The sequence below is a fragment of the Panicum virgatum genome, chromosome 8N (genome assembly GCF_016808335.1).
Source record: "Panicum virgatum strain AP13 chromosome 8N, P.virgatum_v5, whole genome shotgun sequence".
Lineage (NCBI taxonomy): Eukaryota > Viridiplantae > Streptophyta > Magnoliopsida > Poales > Poaceae > Panicum > Panicum virgatum.
Genome location: NC_053152.1, coordinates 4,605,635 through 4,622,012, shown reverse-complemented (window position 1 = coordinate 4,622,012; position 16,378 = coordinate 4,605,635). Strand labels below are relative to the sequence as shown.

General features: G+C 47.4%; 1 protein-coding gene and 2 long non-coding RNA genes across 3 annotated transcripts; 1 reads left to right on the top strand and 2 right to left on the bottom strand.

The window, feature by feature from the left end:
• Positions 1–2,806: 2,806 nt before the first annotated feature.
• Positions 2,807–3,764, top strand: LOC120686821. Its single transcript, XR_005680391.1, has 2 exons — positions 2,807–3,251; positions 3,353–3,764. It is a non-coding gene; the product is annotated as an uncharacterized LOC120686821 (long non-coding RNA).
• A 1,616-nt stretch (positions 3,765–5,380) lies between these two features.
• LOC120685561 lies at positions 5,381–6,254 on the bottom strand. The gene is made up of 2 exons (XR_005679633.1): positions 6,031–6,254; positions 5,381–5,905 (listed from the first exon to the last, which is right to left on the bottom strand). It is a non-coding gene; the product is annotated as an uncharacterized LOC120685561 (long non-coding RNA).
• Positions 6,255–6,274: 20 nt separating this feature from the next.
• LOC120685559 lies at positions 6,275–8,867 on the bottom strand. Its single transcript, XM_039967553.1, has 3 exons — positions 7,277–8,867; positions 7,054–7,168; positions 6,275–6,915 (listed from the first exon to the last, which is right to left on the bottom strand). The coding sequence occupies exons 1-3, from the start codon at positions 8,595–8,597 to the stop codon at positions 6,759–6,761; spliced, it is 1,593 nt and encodes a 530-aa protein (XP_039823487.1). The 5' UTR covers positions 8,598–8,867; the 3' UTR covers positions 6,275–6,758.
• Positions 8,868–16,378: the final 7,511 nt, after the last annotated feature.

Sequence of the window (16,378 nt, the reverse complement as noted above, 5' to 3'; positions counted from 1 at the left end):
TGCCCCCCATCCGAACTTGATCGTTGTTCAGCTATATCATTTGAAGCATGGTCTCCATTGGGGATAATCTGAGCAACAGAACTAGCCGATGTTTTTTCAACAGTCGGCTTTTCTTTATCTTGTGTCAAATCTGAATTTTTGTTTACTCGTCCATCTTTTTTGACACGATAGACTTGTTTAGTCACCTTATGTGTCCTTTTTCTGCACAGACCAATTTTTATGATTAAAACTGTCATTGCTGGTAGGTGCTGACTTTTTAATTGCCGATTCCTTATATGTAATATAATCTGAATAAAAATATCTAGGAGGAAATGGCATATACGAATTATAAGACCATGGAGGATAAGAATAATGCATATTAGAACAAAATTCCCATGGCCCATGTAAAGGTGCTCCATATGATGGAAACGGCATTGATATGTGAGGATTGCTCCATTCCCAATTCTGTTCATGGAATTTCTGTTTTGAAGCAAATTTTGGTTGCTTGAAAATTTTAAGCTGACTGTCATCATTGACATTAATTTCCCTTTTGGATTTAGCCAGAAGCTCTCTATGAATAGGCTTCGGCTTTTCCTTTTGATTCTTTTTACGACCTTTGGCTTCAACTGTTTTCCAAACACCAATCTCGGGTTTCTTGGGTTTAACCATCTTAGGTTGGAATTTTCCACCAGAAATCCTAGAAGAAGCGGTTAGACCGGTTGCGGTGCAACCGGCACCTTTGCCTTTGTTTTGTTACCCCCTGAGTGTTATACTACTAGATTTAGTTGTGCTCTTGCTTGGGGATTTTGGTTCGACAAATTCGACTTGAGACGGCCGAATTGTATATTGACCAACTACATCACAAGTTGGCAAATCATTGCAAGAATTATTAGTCGGCTTTTCAATAGCCGATTTTTGAATAATAGAAGTTGCAACTGAACTATCTTCTTTATCAATTAAATACTTGATAAAATCAGATAGCACATTAGATAAAGTACCCGAAGATTGCATCTCCATTAATACATCGATGGTGGATGGTGGCTGCAACTCCTTTATCTTAACGACATCTTACTTTGTTATACGAAAACAAGACAAAAGTAGGCCTTCGACTGCTCTGTCGTATTCTCGCTGATACTCTTCAAGTAATTCTTCATATGATGTTGGATTGCAAGGGTTTGACAAATCGGCCATGAGAGCCTGATTCTCGTTCCCCAACGGAGTCGCCAAAAAGTGTGTTGACGCTAAAACGCGCCGCCACACGAGCACGTCACGTGCACCTCGTCGAGGGCTCCTTGCTGCACCTCCACGGTATCCGGTCAGACCGGTTTTGTATGCCGGTCAGACTGGTTTCACCGGAAATCCCGACGAAGATCCAACGAATGCTCGCCCGGGAGGGACCCCGTCAGGGCAAGCGCACCTTGGGTTGCCCTAGACTCGGCAGGCCAGCTAGGACGCCCCCTCACGCCATGGAGACGAGAGACGAACAGCACATAGGGTTGGAAAAGATTAGGGCAAAGAAAAGATAAAAAAGATAAAAGTGTGGAGCTGAGCGCCCAACTTTGTCTCTATGAGCTAATTCTTTAAGAAGAGACGGTACACACTCTCTCCTTGCTTAAACAAAACGATGAGTTGGATCCTTACTAGCTGATATGTCATTGTTGGAGAATGCCTTATTATTGTTAGACGCGACGGCGAAGAACCGACGAAGCACAACGAAATCAACCACAAGAGACACGAGGATTTAACGTGGAAAAACCTCTCTAATGCGGAAGGGGAAAAACCACGGGCGCTAGCCAGCAAATCTTCACTATATAGGATGTGTGTTTTACATTGCCTAGCGGTGGCTTATAAGAGGAATAATAATGCGAGGAGCAAACCCTAAAGGGTTTATGAACCGTACCGCAGTGGGGCTCCGCCCCCCCCCCCCCCCGCGTCCCTGGCGCGGGCCTTCCACAATGGGCGACTTCTGCCTCCGCTTCGCTCCGGCCCAAGCCTTCGACGACGGGCCTCCGCTTCGCTCCGTCGGAAGTCGGTCTTTTCTTATGCAATGAATTTGGATCACAACATAACAATTATGTATGTAACCCCATCATTTTTGTTGTAAATTCTCAGGAGCAATGATAGATGCTAAAGGTGAAGAACGCAAATCAAGTACACTATTCCAGATACAGCTACGTCTACTGGTTCTCCAGACCAAATCAGCACGCGAATTGAACGCGATAGTAATCCATCGGGAACCGCATTTACGTTGTCAGTCGCCCATATATAGGTTCTAGTGGCCTGACATGGACTTTGGTAGCTGCTTGACAGTGATGGGGTCTCCCAGCCCCCGGCCGCGTCCCTGAAAATTTACATAGCCAGAAATGGATGCGATGGAGACAGGTTTAGCTAAAATTCATACTTTGAATTCTCGCATTCGCATTTTAAAGCAGAGCTTGTTTTCAAAACTTAAACATTTCTATACAGTCTTGGATAGAGAAAAGCTTTGTATCAAAACTGTAGCCTTTTCAACGTGCTCTATATAGTTGATTTGTTTTTTTTAAATTATGGTTATATATATATGCTGCCATGGGACACACATGTCAGCGAGGAAAGTCAATCCAATAATTAAGTTTGTGATCATTGAAACATGCCCATTACGATGCCAATTACCTGACTACGTACGCAATTGTATGCCATCGTCCAGTAGAGCAGTGATCAGCAGTGGCTGGTCTGCCATGCTATTTCCTAGTTTATTTCTCCTTCCACGTTAATTACGAATATATAATGCCATTCTATTTTATTTCCCTATCAGGATTCAGGATATCATGATGAATATATTCATGAAAGCAATATACATAAATACGTTATTAAGCTGGTGATCGTGAACTCCATCACAACGTGTTTGTTATGCATGCCAGATGGACGACTGGTATGCATCCCCACCCCTATAAAAAGGTGCCACGCTACTGAGCTCCTCAAGCTTCTTCACCCACTCATAGTCCAATAGCTCCTCATCAAAGCTTCTATCTGGTCCTTGAAAAAATTTCCATACATGGAAGGCAAAGGGCTTAAGAGTTTCGTTATCATTGTGCTCGTCCTGGGTCTAGTTCTTGAACAGACCCACCAGGTGGGAGCTGAACACCCCTGGTGTTGCGAAACTACCCAAGGGAAAAAGTTCTTCAATGACTGCGTTAAAAAGGGATTCGAGATTGGCTTTTGTGCAAGCGGCTCAGGTTGCATCCTTCAGGTTGACCATGACAACTGCTTTGGCCGGTGGTCGGTGCCTGCTGGTAAAAATCACTTCACGCTTTTTCACTGTCCTTTTCCTTACTTTGAATTCGATACAGAAGTCTGTTGATATGAAACACGCATGGCTTTCACTAATTTGCAGGTGATGAAAATACCGTGGATGTCTTATAAGCAAGTGTGCGCACGCGATCGAGGGGATTTCACTCAGAAGTGAAGGTCAAACTGTTCTTGTGTTTGCTACTGAAAGGCCAATAATTGTTTGTCATATATTACGACCTCCGTTTTTGTACGTTTGATGTTAGGACATCTTGCTTAGTTCATTTTTGAACTAAACAACATCCTCTTAATGTCAAATACAAAACCGGAGTACGTACGTATGTCCAAGATATATAGTGTGCCATGTCATTTTCATTCTGCTTCTTTGCGTTCTTGTTTCTTTTCTACCAATAAGGCCTTTCATTATGATGTTACCTATTATACCTTCAAAGTTTGCTCAGCTCATCGAGTTGTACTGTACCTTTGGATAATAAGTAAAGTCGTCACCGATTGCACCACTGTTTGTCTCTATTTGTCCCTGCAGTGTTGTTGTCGAGTTCTGCCTCTATTTATCTATTATATATATGCACTGCACGCACACTAATGAAACTGCAGGTGGAATATACGTACACACTGCAGTACTGCACCGCCCAACGAGAAGTTCATATTGCCACTTACCACTGAAATGTTTGCTACTCTAAATATAGATAAATGTAAAGAGGCACTAGATGTTTATGCACCAAACCAAACTTGATTATTAGGCCTCCATCATGTAGTTCCTTGTCCAGCAACTGGTGACACGACGGCTTAGTCGTGCCATGCCATGCCGGCACTATGTATACGCTCCACAGCCCAGGCACAACACTACGCACGTCGTCATGCCATGTCGGCACGATAGGCATGGTCGGCCCTGCGTGCTCGTGCCGACCCGAGCCTGACGCTCAGCGGCGGTGGCGACAAGAAGCACTGGAGGGGGAGCATGCACCGGCCAGTTATCTCCGCCTGCTCGCCTGCCACCCATTGGGCTCTGCTGCTCCAACGTCGTCCATCCTTGCATGCTCCCATGCCGGTCGTCGGCCTCTGCCACGTATCCCGCTCACCGTCCTCCGCCGCGCTATCACCGCCACCCCCGCATGCTGAATGCTGGCCTCCACCCCGCGCGCCTGCTACTGCCTCCCTCCCCCCCCCCCCCCCCCGCCCCGCACGCCGCCTGCTGTCGGTGCTTGCCCCGCGCACCCCGACCTCATGCCTGCTTCACCACTAGGCTGGCTGTCCGCCTCCACCGTGCCCCCGCCAGCTGCACGGCCTCCATTAGCTGGGGTAAGGGAAGGGCCGCCCGGGGGGTGGGGGGGCAGGGGAGCCAGGGGAAGGGAGAGAAAAGACAAGGGAGAGAGGGGGGTGGGGGACTGGAAGAAGGGGATGGGGAAGAGAGAAAGAGAAAAGTTAAACGGGCTGAATAGTGCCAGCCCATTAGTCGTGTCGTGTCCGGCCGGCATTGTGTGTCGGGTCCTGGCTAAACGGAACGACACATTGGGTCAGATTGGCACAAGCCTTAATTCATAGTAGGCTTGATTGGGCTACTGTTGTGTTTTTTCATGTTGTGCCTTCGTGCGTTCCCATTGGGTTGAGACCATTTGACCATCTATCCGTTGACTTGCCTGCTAATATAATAGTAGGCTATTTACTTTTTATCTATCCTGTGGCGTGAAATCGATGAGCAGCAAAGTTTGATAAACTGGTAGCTAGTAATGCACATCACCCGAATGCCTAACCTGCATAGCCACACACAAATTCACCAATTTCGCAAAAGAAATAAAAACTTAATGGGATGACTGATCAATGTCTAATTGTCTCTGCGAATTAGGACATATGGATTAAATGACCGCGGTCCTAAGCAAAGAAATCCCTGCTGCAAAAAGGAAACTCGGTGCTGGATTCATGTTGTCTGCGTTTGCGCTGCACAGTAGTATAGTATGGTTAAGTCTGAATTGCATAACATCAGCATGTGGATAGCCTGCACAGGCGCAACTGCAAGAGCGGTAGCTAACAGCAGGGTTCAATCTCCACGGCAACCGCTTGGTGCGAAAAACATGTCTTATTGATCAGAGTGACCTTGCCAGAAGTATCCATCATATGAATATTTCCAGTGCAGCATACACAATACAAAGAAAAAGGAAGCCACGCGTACAGCAGTAGAAGGCAAACAAAAGGAATTCTTTTAGTTTTTCTGTGCATACAGCGAATCGATCTAGGCACTGATGTAGCCAATAAACAGCAGAGATGGACATTACACCTGCAGGCAGGTCCAATGAAAGAAAGCAGAGCAAAACACAGACAGAATAAAAACAGAGCAAGTCCTGGTTTGTTCTTGTGCAGGCAGTTGGTGAGAAAGGCTGAAGGCTGGACTCGTACAATCCTCTCTGTTCCTGGCGTGGAAGTGCATCAACTGCTGGGGCAGCAGATATTCTATTCAAACTACATTCTCGATGATGTTTGCTTTTGTCTCTGCAGCCTCCCATATCTGGTCTTGTACGCTGTGTATGCTGCATACCCTGCTTCGTCGGTCCATTGATCTGACGAGGAGGCGATGTCGCCGGCTTCACTGCAGTGCAGGCATGCTCTACGCATCCAGGGAACCAAATAACGATAGGCATTGCACCTACACGTATCGACCTTAAACGTTTAATGTTAACACATTTAAGGTAAATTAATGGAACTTTTGGAATGCACACTTTTGGAATTGATGGAACAGCACGGGATGTTCTGACGTGTAGGCAAATTTACCTGAAGCGGAGGCAGAGGGGCTGACGTTTGCCAGCAGGCGCATTTCGTCCAATAGGCCACTCCTCTTCAATGGTGCATGTTGCGCCGCAAGCACAAAACTTGAGCTCGATGCGTGCCGCCGATGCTGCAGATGAAACATTGCATAGCCAAGCTAAGAAAACAGACCAAGCAAAACAGTTTCTACAAGTAAAACATATTTGATGAAGCAACTGCAGTGTTAATTTACCCTTGGCAATGGCTGCATCATTTGCATATGCCTTGACTTGTTGGATATGGCTGAACTTGTCCCACTCAGGACCAGATTTCCCTGCTGCTATGGAAGTGAGCAACCGTAAGCTGCAGTCCAACTGCAAGTGCCTTGGCTTTATATCTTGCAGATATCTGGGGACTATTTCCATGTCATGATCAATTAGATTGAGTCTTTGCAGCGCAGGCATACCCTCCAATACCTTAAGCTTTGGGCACTCAACGATGACGAGCTTCTGCAGTCTTGGTAGATTACTGATCCTCTCCAGGTCTGTGTTTTCAAACACATCGAGGTGAACAATAGAAGTAAAGTTCTCCAAAGCTCTTAATTGCTTGAAATCATATACTGTACGGGCAGCTAGCAGAAGGTGCAAGTCTGGACTCCTCGCATCTAATTATCTGACGTGAAAGGAACAGAGATTGCATCAACTTAATGCTAGCCCAAATGCAGAGTACAAGAAGGCACTTTGACAATTTTGTCGCTACTGTCTACTATATCTGCCTCCTACAAGTTTTGTGCACGCTGAATACACCACTGCTTCGGTCCATTGGTTTGATGAGGGGGCGATGCGGTCTGCCTCATTGCAGTGCGGGCACTCTCGACGCAACCAGAGAATTAAATAGCGATAAGCATTGCACCTGCACATATATAGCATGCATGTCAAGATATGTTACACTGGATGAATAGGCACACTTAATTTAACAGGGGCTGAAATCACTTGAAACGGCAGATGCAGTCAACTGAAATTAACAGAACAACACGTGAGGCAAATTTACCTGAAGCGTAGGCACAGGGGCTGACGTTTGTTGGTAGATGCACGTCGTCCTACCGGCCACTCATCTTCAATAGTGCATGTGATTGTGTAAGCAAGCCACTTGCGCTCGTTGCCGGCTGTGGATGATAGATTTAATCGGCCGGAGGAAAGAAAGGTATTACCAAGCATAGCAGAGTATCTGCAGATAAAATATATTAGATGAAGTGGCTGCAGTGGTAATTTACCTTGGATAATGGCGGAGCGGCTGATATTGGTCTCGAAGCGGAAAGGATGTCCTGTGTATAGCACGTACCATTTTCTCTGAACACCTTCATCGCCTGCATATGCCTTGACTTGCTGGATATGTTTGAACTTGTCCCACTCGCAGCTAGTTTTCCCTGCAGCTGTGGACGCAAGTAGAGGTAAGCTGCAGTCTAGCAGCAATTGCCTTGGCGTTACATCTTGCAGGTATCTTGGGACTGTTTCGATGTCATAATCCTCCAGGTCGAGTTTTTGTAGTGCAGGCATGCCTTCCAATACCTTCATCTTTGGGCACATAACGATGACGAGCTTCTGCAGTTTTGGTAGATCACTAATCCTCTCCATGTCAGTGTTTCTAAACACGTCGAGGTGAACAACCGAAGTAAAGTTCTCTAAAGAACTTAGATGCTTCACATCATATATGTATAGTTTCTTCAAAGCTCTTGCGTGGAAGGCAAGGCCAGGAGGCACGCACCTCAACTTGCACTTCCCGAGTTTAAGCTCCTCCAACATGGGCATGGCTTTCACTTGAAGCTCCCACTCCCATTCCTCCCACTCGATCAGTCCATTAAAACTCAGCTTACTCAATCTGGGAAATGAAACCCCTACCTGGGAATGGTTGTGGCAGTGATGGTTTGGTTGTAGGAATTCAGGCCCAACACGCTTGATCGCTGGAGCACGGACAATCTGTAGGAGTTCCAAGCAGGGGAGCTGACACAAGCCATTAGGAAGTTCCGTGCAGCAGGCTAGGTCATCCATCATCAGAATCCTCAAGCTCCCAAGAGGCATAACTGTTGTTGACATCATCCACCTTGGGAGCCGCTGACCAAAGTACCCACTGATATCAAGGTTTTCTAAGCCAGATGGAGGTTGGAGCTCATTAAATACCTCCTCAATTTGTTGCTGCTGCTCCTCAGGAATGCCTTCTTCGTCTCTTACCAACTGACCATCATGTTCAATTCTACTTGTGCATTCTAAGAACAGACGGCTCAACCGCACCTTGTCACCAATCTTGGCCTTTTTTGCAAATGAGGATGAAGACACGTTCTCTAGGCCACTTATATCAAGGTGAGTTAGCTGGCAGAGAGGTCCCAGTTCTTCAATGCTACACCAATCACCATCCATGTGCGCTGGAAACCCACGTAAATTCCTTAGATTGGTTAGACCATGAAAACCCTTAGGTATGCTGCTTATTCCTGTGTCACGAAGGCTAAGAAACCTCAGGTGTTGCAACTTTACAATGGAACTAGGAAGATTTACCAAACTCTTACAACCAACAAGGCTAATATACTCCAGGAATTTCATATTACCAATGCTTCCTGGTAGCCTAGATGTATTGGTTTCTTTTATGGATAAATACCTCAAGTGTTTGAGTTGATTCAAATATTCAACTAATGCATCAAAATTTGCATCTTCTACATATAATGTCCGTAAATTCGAAAAAGCAAGGAATGAATCACCAGGCTTGATTTTTATAGGCCCAACTGATAATAGTGTTCTTAGTGATGTCTGTCCTTGTAATGAATACCACTCAAACTCATCTGATTCTGATCCTCTTGTTTCCAGCGATAAGTGAAGAAACTTTTGTGAATTGATTTTGTCAGCAATATCAGCTTTGTTGTTCTGTCCTACTAGTGCTTCATTTCTAGCCATGTATTGAGCAAATGAGCGTGAAAGGATCGTGGCCCAAGAAGGGGGGGTTGAATTGGGACTTTTTCGAATTTCTAATCAGTCCTTAACCTAAACTAGTATTGCCCAATCTATAAATTCGAAACCTAATTACTAGAGCACGCTAGCAAAGGGTCCTTAGGTAGGTAAACACACTATCATGTTCATATTGCCTAGATGGATGCACACTAGCAAGATCAAATCCTAAGATAAAGCTCACTCTACCAAGCAAGTTGTCCTAGTCAAACTACAAGCAAGAAAAGTAACAAAAGGATTTAAATGCTTGAAGTAAAAGTAAAGGACACGAGACAACCGGATTTTTTCCCGTGGTATCGAGGAGTTGACGCTCCCCCCTAATCCACGTTGGAGCACCCACACAAGGGTGTAGCTCCCTTGCTCCACCAAGAAGCAAGTGATCACTAAGAATGCTCTTTCTCCATCTCCGGAACGGCGAGCTTCACACCGTATACAATCTTCTTGTCTTGGGGCTCCCACAAACACCAAGAGCTCACCAAGAACCTCCCGATCACCAAGACCGGCTAGGTGCCGTCAAACACCAAGAGTAACAAGCTCCTAAGCCTTCACTTGACCTACACTCAGTTGGCCCTAGCTCAAGCACACTTGCTACACTTGCAAAGGATGGATTCTTCAAGGTTGAAGCACAAACTAAATGCTAGATCTTCTCTTGTTTGCTCAAAGCACTTTCTCTTCTTCTCAAGGGTGGCCTCAAGTATTCAGGGTGTCAAAGGCGACTGAAATGAGCCATGGGGTGCCCTTTTATAGAGTGGAAGTGGTTACATAGCCGTTGGAAGTCCACTGCAGAAAAACCGTGAGCACCGGAAGAACCGATGGGTGTCAGTTTTGGGGCGTCGGTTCAACCGGTCTCTCTGTGCCCAAATTGTAGCCGTTGGGGTCCTGACACAGTGTCCAGGCTTGCTTCAATGCACCGGTGCATGCTCCGTAGGTGCGTCGGTTCAACCGGTGCTGAAGAGTTTTACTGATCAATCCAAACAAGCTCTCTGGAACATAGGACGCTCAATGCACCGGTGCTTTGATTCCGAAGCGTCGGTTCAACCGGTGCGGAAGAGAAGTAGAAATCCACCAAAACATGCTCTCTGGAACAAAGAACTTTCATTGCACCGGTGCTTACTTTTCTGACCATCGGTTCAACCGGTGCTATACTTGATTTCAGCCTTTATCCAGAGAAGATAGACCGACAGGGCATCGGTCCTTCCGGCAAGCATCGGATGCTCCGACGCTAGGGCACCGGTTCAACCGGTGCTGCTGTTTTTCCTGGTTTTTAGCTGAATTGGCTTGGATTTCAATGTTACTTCGATTGTTTCTTCTTCCAAGTGTTGTGTTAACTTCTATTGACTATCTTGAGCTGTTTTTGAGCGAGTGTGCAAGATTTCTAAGGCCAACTCAAGTTTGATCAAGCTACTAACTCATGAACCCCTCTTAATAGTACGGTCAAGAACTAAAAACTATAAACCCTATCTAAATCAAGTGTCCTTCATCTCCTTGTGACACTTGAGACTAGAAAGGTCCTTAATCTTTGAAATTGAGTCCTTGGCTCGCATGATTGTTCCGAATTGAGGGGTCTCTTTTCACATTTCATATGGGACTAACTCAATCACTAATTTTTCCTTCAAAACATACGTTAGTCGCATACGGTTGTCATTAATCACCGAAACTTACCATTACATCTATCGGCCTAGATGCACTTCAATCTCCCCCTTTTTGGTGATTGATGACAACACAATAGTAGAGATACACAAGATAAGAAAATGAAAGCGATAAACAAGCATGCATTACTTAAAAAAAAACACATGTAGGGACATGTCAACATAGAGCATACACAATATCCAAATAACATGTCCATACACAAAATCCATGAAGATCCAAACACGCCACAAACCACCAAGCTCCCCCTATCTCTACTCCCCCTATCTATCTCCCCCTTTGGCAACAAAGCACCAAAAAGAAAGGCGATCTAATCCTGGGCTGGAGAAGGCGGAGTCTTCTTGCTGGGTCCGGTGGAATACTGAGCGGCGGAGTCGTCGGCGTCGTCGTCTGTCCAGTCGTCGTCGACCGAAGAGGACTTCTGCGCGACCGGAGACGTCGGAGCAGCAGAAGTAGCTGGAGCAGCGGTAGAAGCTGGCGCGGCGACGATCGTGGAGTCCGTCGGAGGAGCAGACGTGACGGGAGTCAGGTCTGGCTGAGTGACGCGCACGACAGACGGACGGAGCACCTCAGGCTGTGTAGGTGACTCGAACGTGAGTGACTGAGCCGAAGGGTGCTGGAGCTGGTGTAAGATCTGCTACTGTCTATGAAATTCTGCACGCTGCTCGGCAGTCCAAACACTAGGCTGTGGAGCAGGGGCCGGAGCAGCAGTAGGTACAGGACTGGCAAACAACCCGGTCTGAAGAAATGGTGACAACGGGAAAGATGATAAGGGTGTCTGCACAAATCCGCCAACAGGAGGAGCGGGAGCAGTAGGGTCAAACTGGAGCTGCTGGGGTGTAGGGAGCTGAGGCTCAGGTAGTCCAGTGTGACGATACAGCTGACCGAAGCATCCCGAGAAGAATGTGAACATCTGCTGCTGTATCTGGGACTGCTGCTGTAGCTGTAGCCTCATGGCCTCCTGCTGCTGCCGAATGCCCTCAAGTACAAGTGTCTGGGCCTCCTGCTGACGAGCCTGCTCGGCCTGCATGCTCAGCTGAGCTGCAGCAAATCTGTCCTGCTGGTCTGAAAGCCGAGTAAGAATGGCAGCAACTGCATCGGGCTGAGTGACCTGAGCAGTGGTGACTGGAGGAGCAGGGGCTCGTGCTGCACCAGAGGATCCTGCCTCATCATCATGAGCTCCTCGAGGGACGGTAACAGTAGGAATGAAATCCTCGTCATCCTCCGAGTCCTCCGAGTCTGTGATTAGGTAGTGTGGGAGCTGGGCCTCTGCTGCTGCTAGTGAAGCGTCCTCGGCTGCTGTCGGATCGTCTGCAATTCGGCCCTCAGCCAAGACACGCTCATCAAGAACCTGCTGAGCTCGGCGCTGTCCTCTCGAGCCACGACGACCGTCTCGAGGAGTAGCAGGTGAGTAAAAACTGAAGTGTGTCCTCGAGTGCTCCAGCTCATCCATGTGCTCATTCTGACTTAGCTGAGCCAGAATCCAGCAGATCCAATGAGCAAATGGATGGCGACGGTGAACTGTCATCCCATCCAGAATCACATCCTCAAGCTCGCAGATAAAGAAGTCTACGAGGTCAAAATCTCGTCCTGTCATGATATACAATAAGAGCCACTGCTGCAGAGCTGTAATCCCCTCGTTGTATCCAATCCGGAACAACAGACTCTTCCTCAAAGCTAGGTGAACAGAGTGTGCCACGTGAGTCAGCCTGTCCGGAGTCCTCGGTGTGCCAGGCAGGAAGGGCTGCTGGAAGAGAACACTGATCTCCTCGTCAGATGGAACGTGAGACTCATGAGGACGTCGAGGAGGTACCGTGCTGCCATAGGCCTGATAGTGAATGAAGTGTGGCTCCTCGACAATCTGAACTCCTAGAAAGGTAGCCAGTCGTGCTCGGGTCAAACGATAGTGCCGCTCCTGGAACATGAAGTCTATAAACTGCCGGTCTTCCTCAATAAACAGAGTGGCGTAGAAGACTCGAACCCACTCTCGAATATACCTGGACCTCTCACTGAGTAGAGCAGGCAATCCAACATATCTCTCAAAGAGAGGAAGCACTGGAGTCCCACCTGCTGCTACACGCATAGCTACCCAGTGGAGCATCTTGTGCTCACTAATCTTGATGTCCAACTGGCAGTAGGTGTGGTAAAAAGACTCCTGAAGCAGAGTGTAAAAACGACGATCAACTCCGACATCCCTCTGCTCGGGAAACCACTGCTCTGGGGTCACATAACGCAATCTCTTGACCCAAGGTCCTGGAATACCCCTGAGATCGAACAACTCAACCTTGGGCAGCTCCTCACCACTGTCCTGACCTCCTGACTGAGTCTGACTGATGGTGTGCTGCTGCGGTGCATGACCTGCTCCCCTCTGTGTGCCACCACCTCGAGTCCGTGGACGTGAGCGGGACTCAGGTGTGGCCTGAGCCGTCTGAGTACGTCCTGAGCGACGTAACTGCTGCTGTGGCTCCCCCTGAGCCTGAGGCTCTCTGATCCTGAGTGAGCCCTGCCTGTCAGCTGCATCTGCCACTGCCTCGGCCTGCTCTCGCTCGCGGTCCTCACGGGTGCGCTTCTTCTTTTTCTGCACAACCATCTTGCTCTTGCCCTTCTTATCACCAGCCATCTGACATAGAGAGTCAAAACAAAGTTTTGATTTGAGCCTATGACATGAAAGAGTGGATAGCAGCCTTGATATCGATGACATGCTAAAGGATTTAACTATGTGAGCATGTGCAAAGATAGGTGACAAGATTCTTATGTGTGTGAACAAGGGAATGATAAATGTAAACACATGTGCAAAGGATGATATACAAAGGAAATTTCACTTTGCTACAGGATGTAAAGGTCATACCCTTGCAAATCAGGGAAGAAATCGAAGAAAAAACCTAAGAGGCAATTCCTCGAGCACCTTGAGTGCGCCTGATCAAGGGGTGTAGGGAGTGGGACAGAGCCCTTGCTGCGGCTCGAGTAGGGCAAAGGAGCAGAGGAACGCTCGTGAGGAGGTGCTGCGAAGCGGCGGCGCTGCACGTGGGAGGCGGCGGCGCGCGGTGCGGGCGGTGCAGGTGCACAGGTGCGGCGAGGGCGTGAAGCAGGCGGCGTAGGCGCGGAGCGGGCGAGGCGCGGGCGAGGCGCGGGCGAGGAGGAGCTAGGCGCGTGCGGTGGCGCAGGGGCTGAGCGTGTGGAGCAGCGGCGGCGAGTGGGCGCGTGGCGGCGGAGCGAGGGCACGGGCGGCGGTTCGCGAGGAAGAAGGGAGGTGCGCGTGAGACTGACTCGCGGGGCCCGCGGAACGGTTAAGAGAAACAGGACGTGCGGGCCCGCCAACCCTAAAGCACCGGAAGGTCCGATGGTTCGGTAAAAAAGGCATCGGTGTATCCACCGGTGTAAAATTGACCGGATCTGGACGAGATTGAAACGTGGTCAAAAGGGGCACCGGAAGATTCGCCACTGAGGCACCGGAACATCCGACTGGCGTCGGTGCATCTGCAGGAGTAAGGTCCAGAGGCTATGCAAGGGCCATTTACTCCACGCAGTAGCACCGGTTGAACCGATGCTTAGGCGTCGGTTCATCCGCCAACCATCGGAAGCACCGGTGGCCATTGGTGTAATGGTCGGAGGTTGTTCCAGAGGCGATGCAGAAACCGAGCCACGAAGACTTTAAGCACCGGTTGAACCGATGCAGAGAAAAACCAGGCGTCGGTTGAACCGGTGGTTAAGGAAGATTTCTGCTGAACTACAAACTCTACTTTTGATCCAAATTTTCAAAACCAAGGCCTTAAACACTCAATTTGGACCATTTTCGAGAGACAACCTCACCCCTCAAACACTCATACTAAGTGCTCGCAAGCTTTTATATAAACTTAGGCAAATTAAGATCCAAGCGAGGTTTAAACTCAAAAACCAAATGTATGAGCCACTTTGCCTATGAACTTAGAGATTGAAACTTTAAGTTCGATAGGACGTGACTCAATAGGCATGAAAGCACAATATTGATCTTATCACTCTTGTGGAGATGATATATCATATTTCGCATGAATATCTTTCTCGAAGTGTGATTTGCTCCCTTGTGATGCTACTAACGTGATGCAAAGCCAATGCAAAGCGAGAAATTAAACATGGATGCATTCTATATGACAAGCACATGCATTGCAAAATTTGAAACTATCTTGTCAAGTTTGAACCCTCGTCAAGCTTCTTCATGATGAACCATTCTTCATGCCATGAGCGAAACCAAGACCACCGGCTCATGCAAGACCCATGTTCATCACTATCTTGACAAGGTTAGACAAGCCCCTAGCACATGTACAAATGAAATGCATCTATATGACAAGGCAATTATATGACGTTAGAAGCATCTAAAACGTTAAGCTCACTTCGCAACCTACAAAAGGTGCTCTCATCTAGAGGTTTGGTGAAGATATCCGCCAATTGATCTTCGGAACGAACACCACAAAGTAGTATATCATTCCTTGCCACATGATCTCTAAGAAAGTGATGGCGAATATCTATGTGCTTGGTGCGAGAGTGTTGAACCGGGTTATTAGCAATTTTAACGGCACTCTCGTTATCACAAAGGAGCGGGATCCTATCTAATACTACACCATAGTCCAAGAGGCTTTGCTTCAAGTAGAGGATTTGAGCACAACAAGCCCCGGCGGCAATATATTCCGCCTCCGCGGTTGACAAGGCCACGGAATTTTGTTTCTTTGACGACCATGAGACTAAAGAACGCCCTAGCAAGTGGCACCCACCTGATGTACTCTTGCGATCCACACGGCATCCGGCAAAGTCCGAATCCGAGTATCCCAAAAGTGTAAAACTAGCGCCTTTGGGGTACCACAAGCCTATGCTCGGCGTATGCTTGAGATATCTAAGGATCCTCTTAACGGCACTAATGTGTGATTCCTTAGGATTAGCTTGAAAGCGGGCACACATGCATACGCTAAACATGATATCAGGCCTAGATGCGGTTAGGTAAAGAAGTGACCCAATCATAGAACGATAGAGAGTTTGGTCAACCGATTTACCTCCCTCATCCAAGTCAAGATGTCCATTAGTTGGCATTGGAGTCTTGATCGGCTTGCAATCATCCATCTTGAATTTCTTGAGAATATCCTTTGTATACTTTTCTTGATGGATGAATGTCCCTTCCTTCAATTGCTTGATTTGAAACCCAAGGAAGAAATTGAGCTCACCGATCATGGACATCTCAAATTCCCTAGCCATTATTTCTCCAAAATCTTTGCAAAGAGTGGGGTTAGTTGAACCAAAAATGATATCATCAACATAAATTTGACATACAAATAGCTCTTCATTGATGATTTTTGTGAATAGAGTTGTATCCACCCTCCCGATCTTGAAGCCCTTGTTGATGAGGAAGTCACGAAGGCGTTCATACCAAGCCCTTGGCGCTTGCTTGAGCCCGTAGAGCGCCTTGTGCAACCTATAAACATGATTAGGATATCTAGGGTCCTCAAACCCGGGAGGTTGTTCAACAAACACCAACTCATTAATCAAGCCATTTAAGAACGCACTCTTCACATCCATTTGAAAGAGTTTCATGTTATGATGTGAAGCGTACGCTAAAAGGATACGAATGGCTTCAAGTCTTGCAACGGGGGCAAAAGTTTCACCAAAGTCCAACCCTTCAACTTGTGCAAAACCCTTTGCCACAAGTCTTGCCTTGTTGCGAATCACTACACCATGCTCATCTTGTTTGTTGCGGAAGACCCACTTAGTAC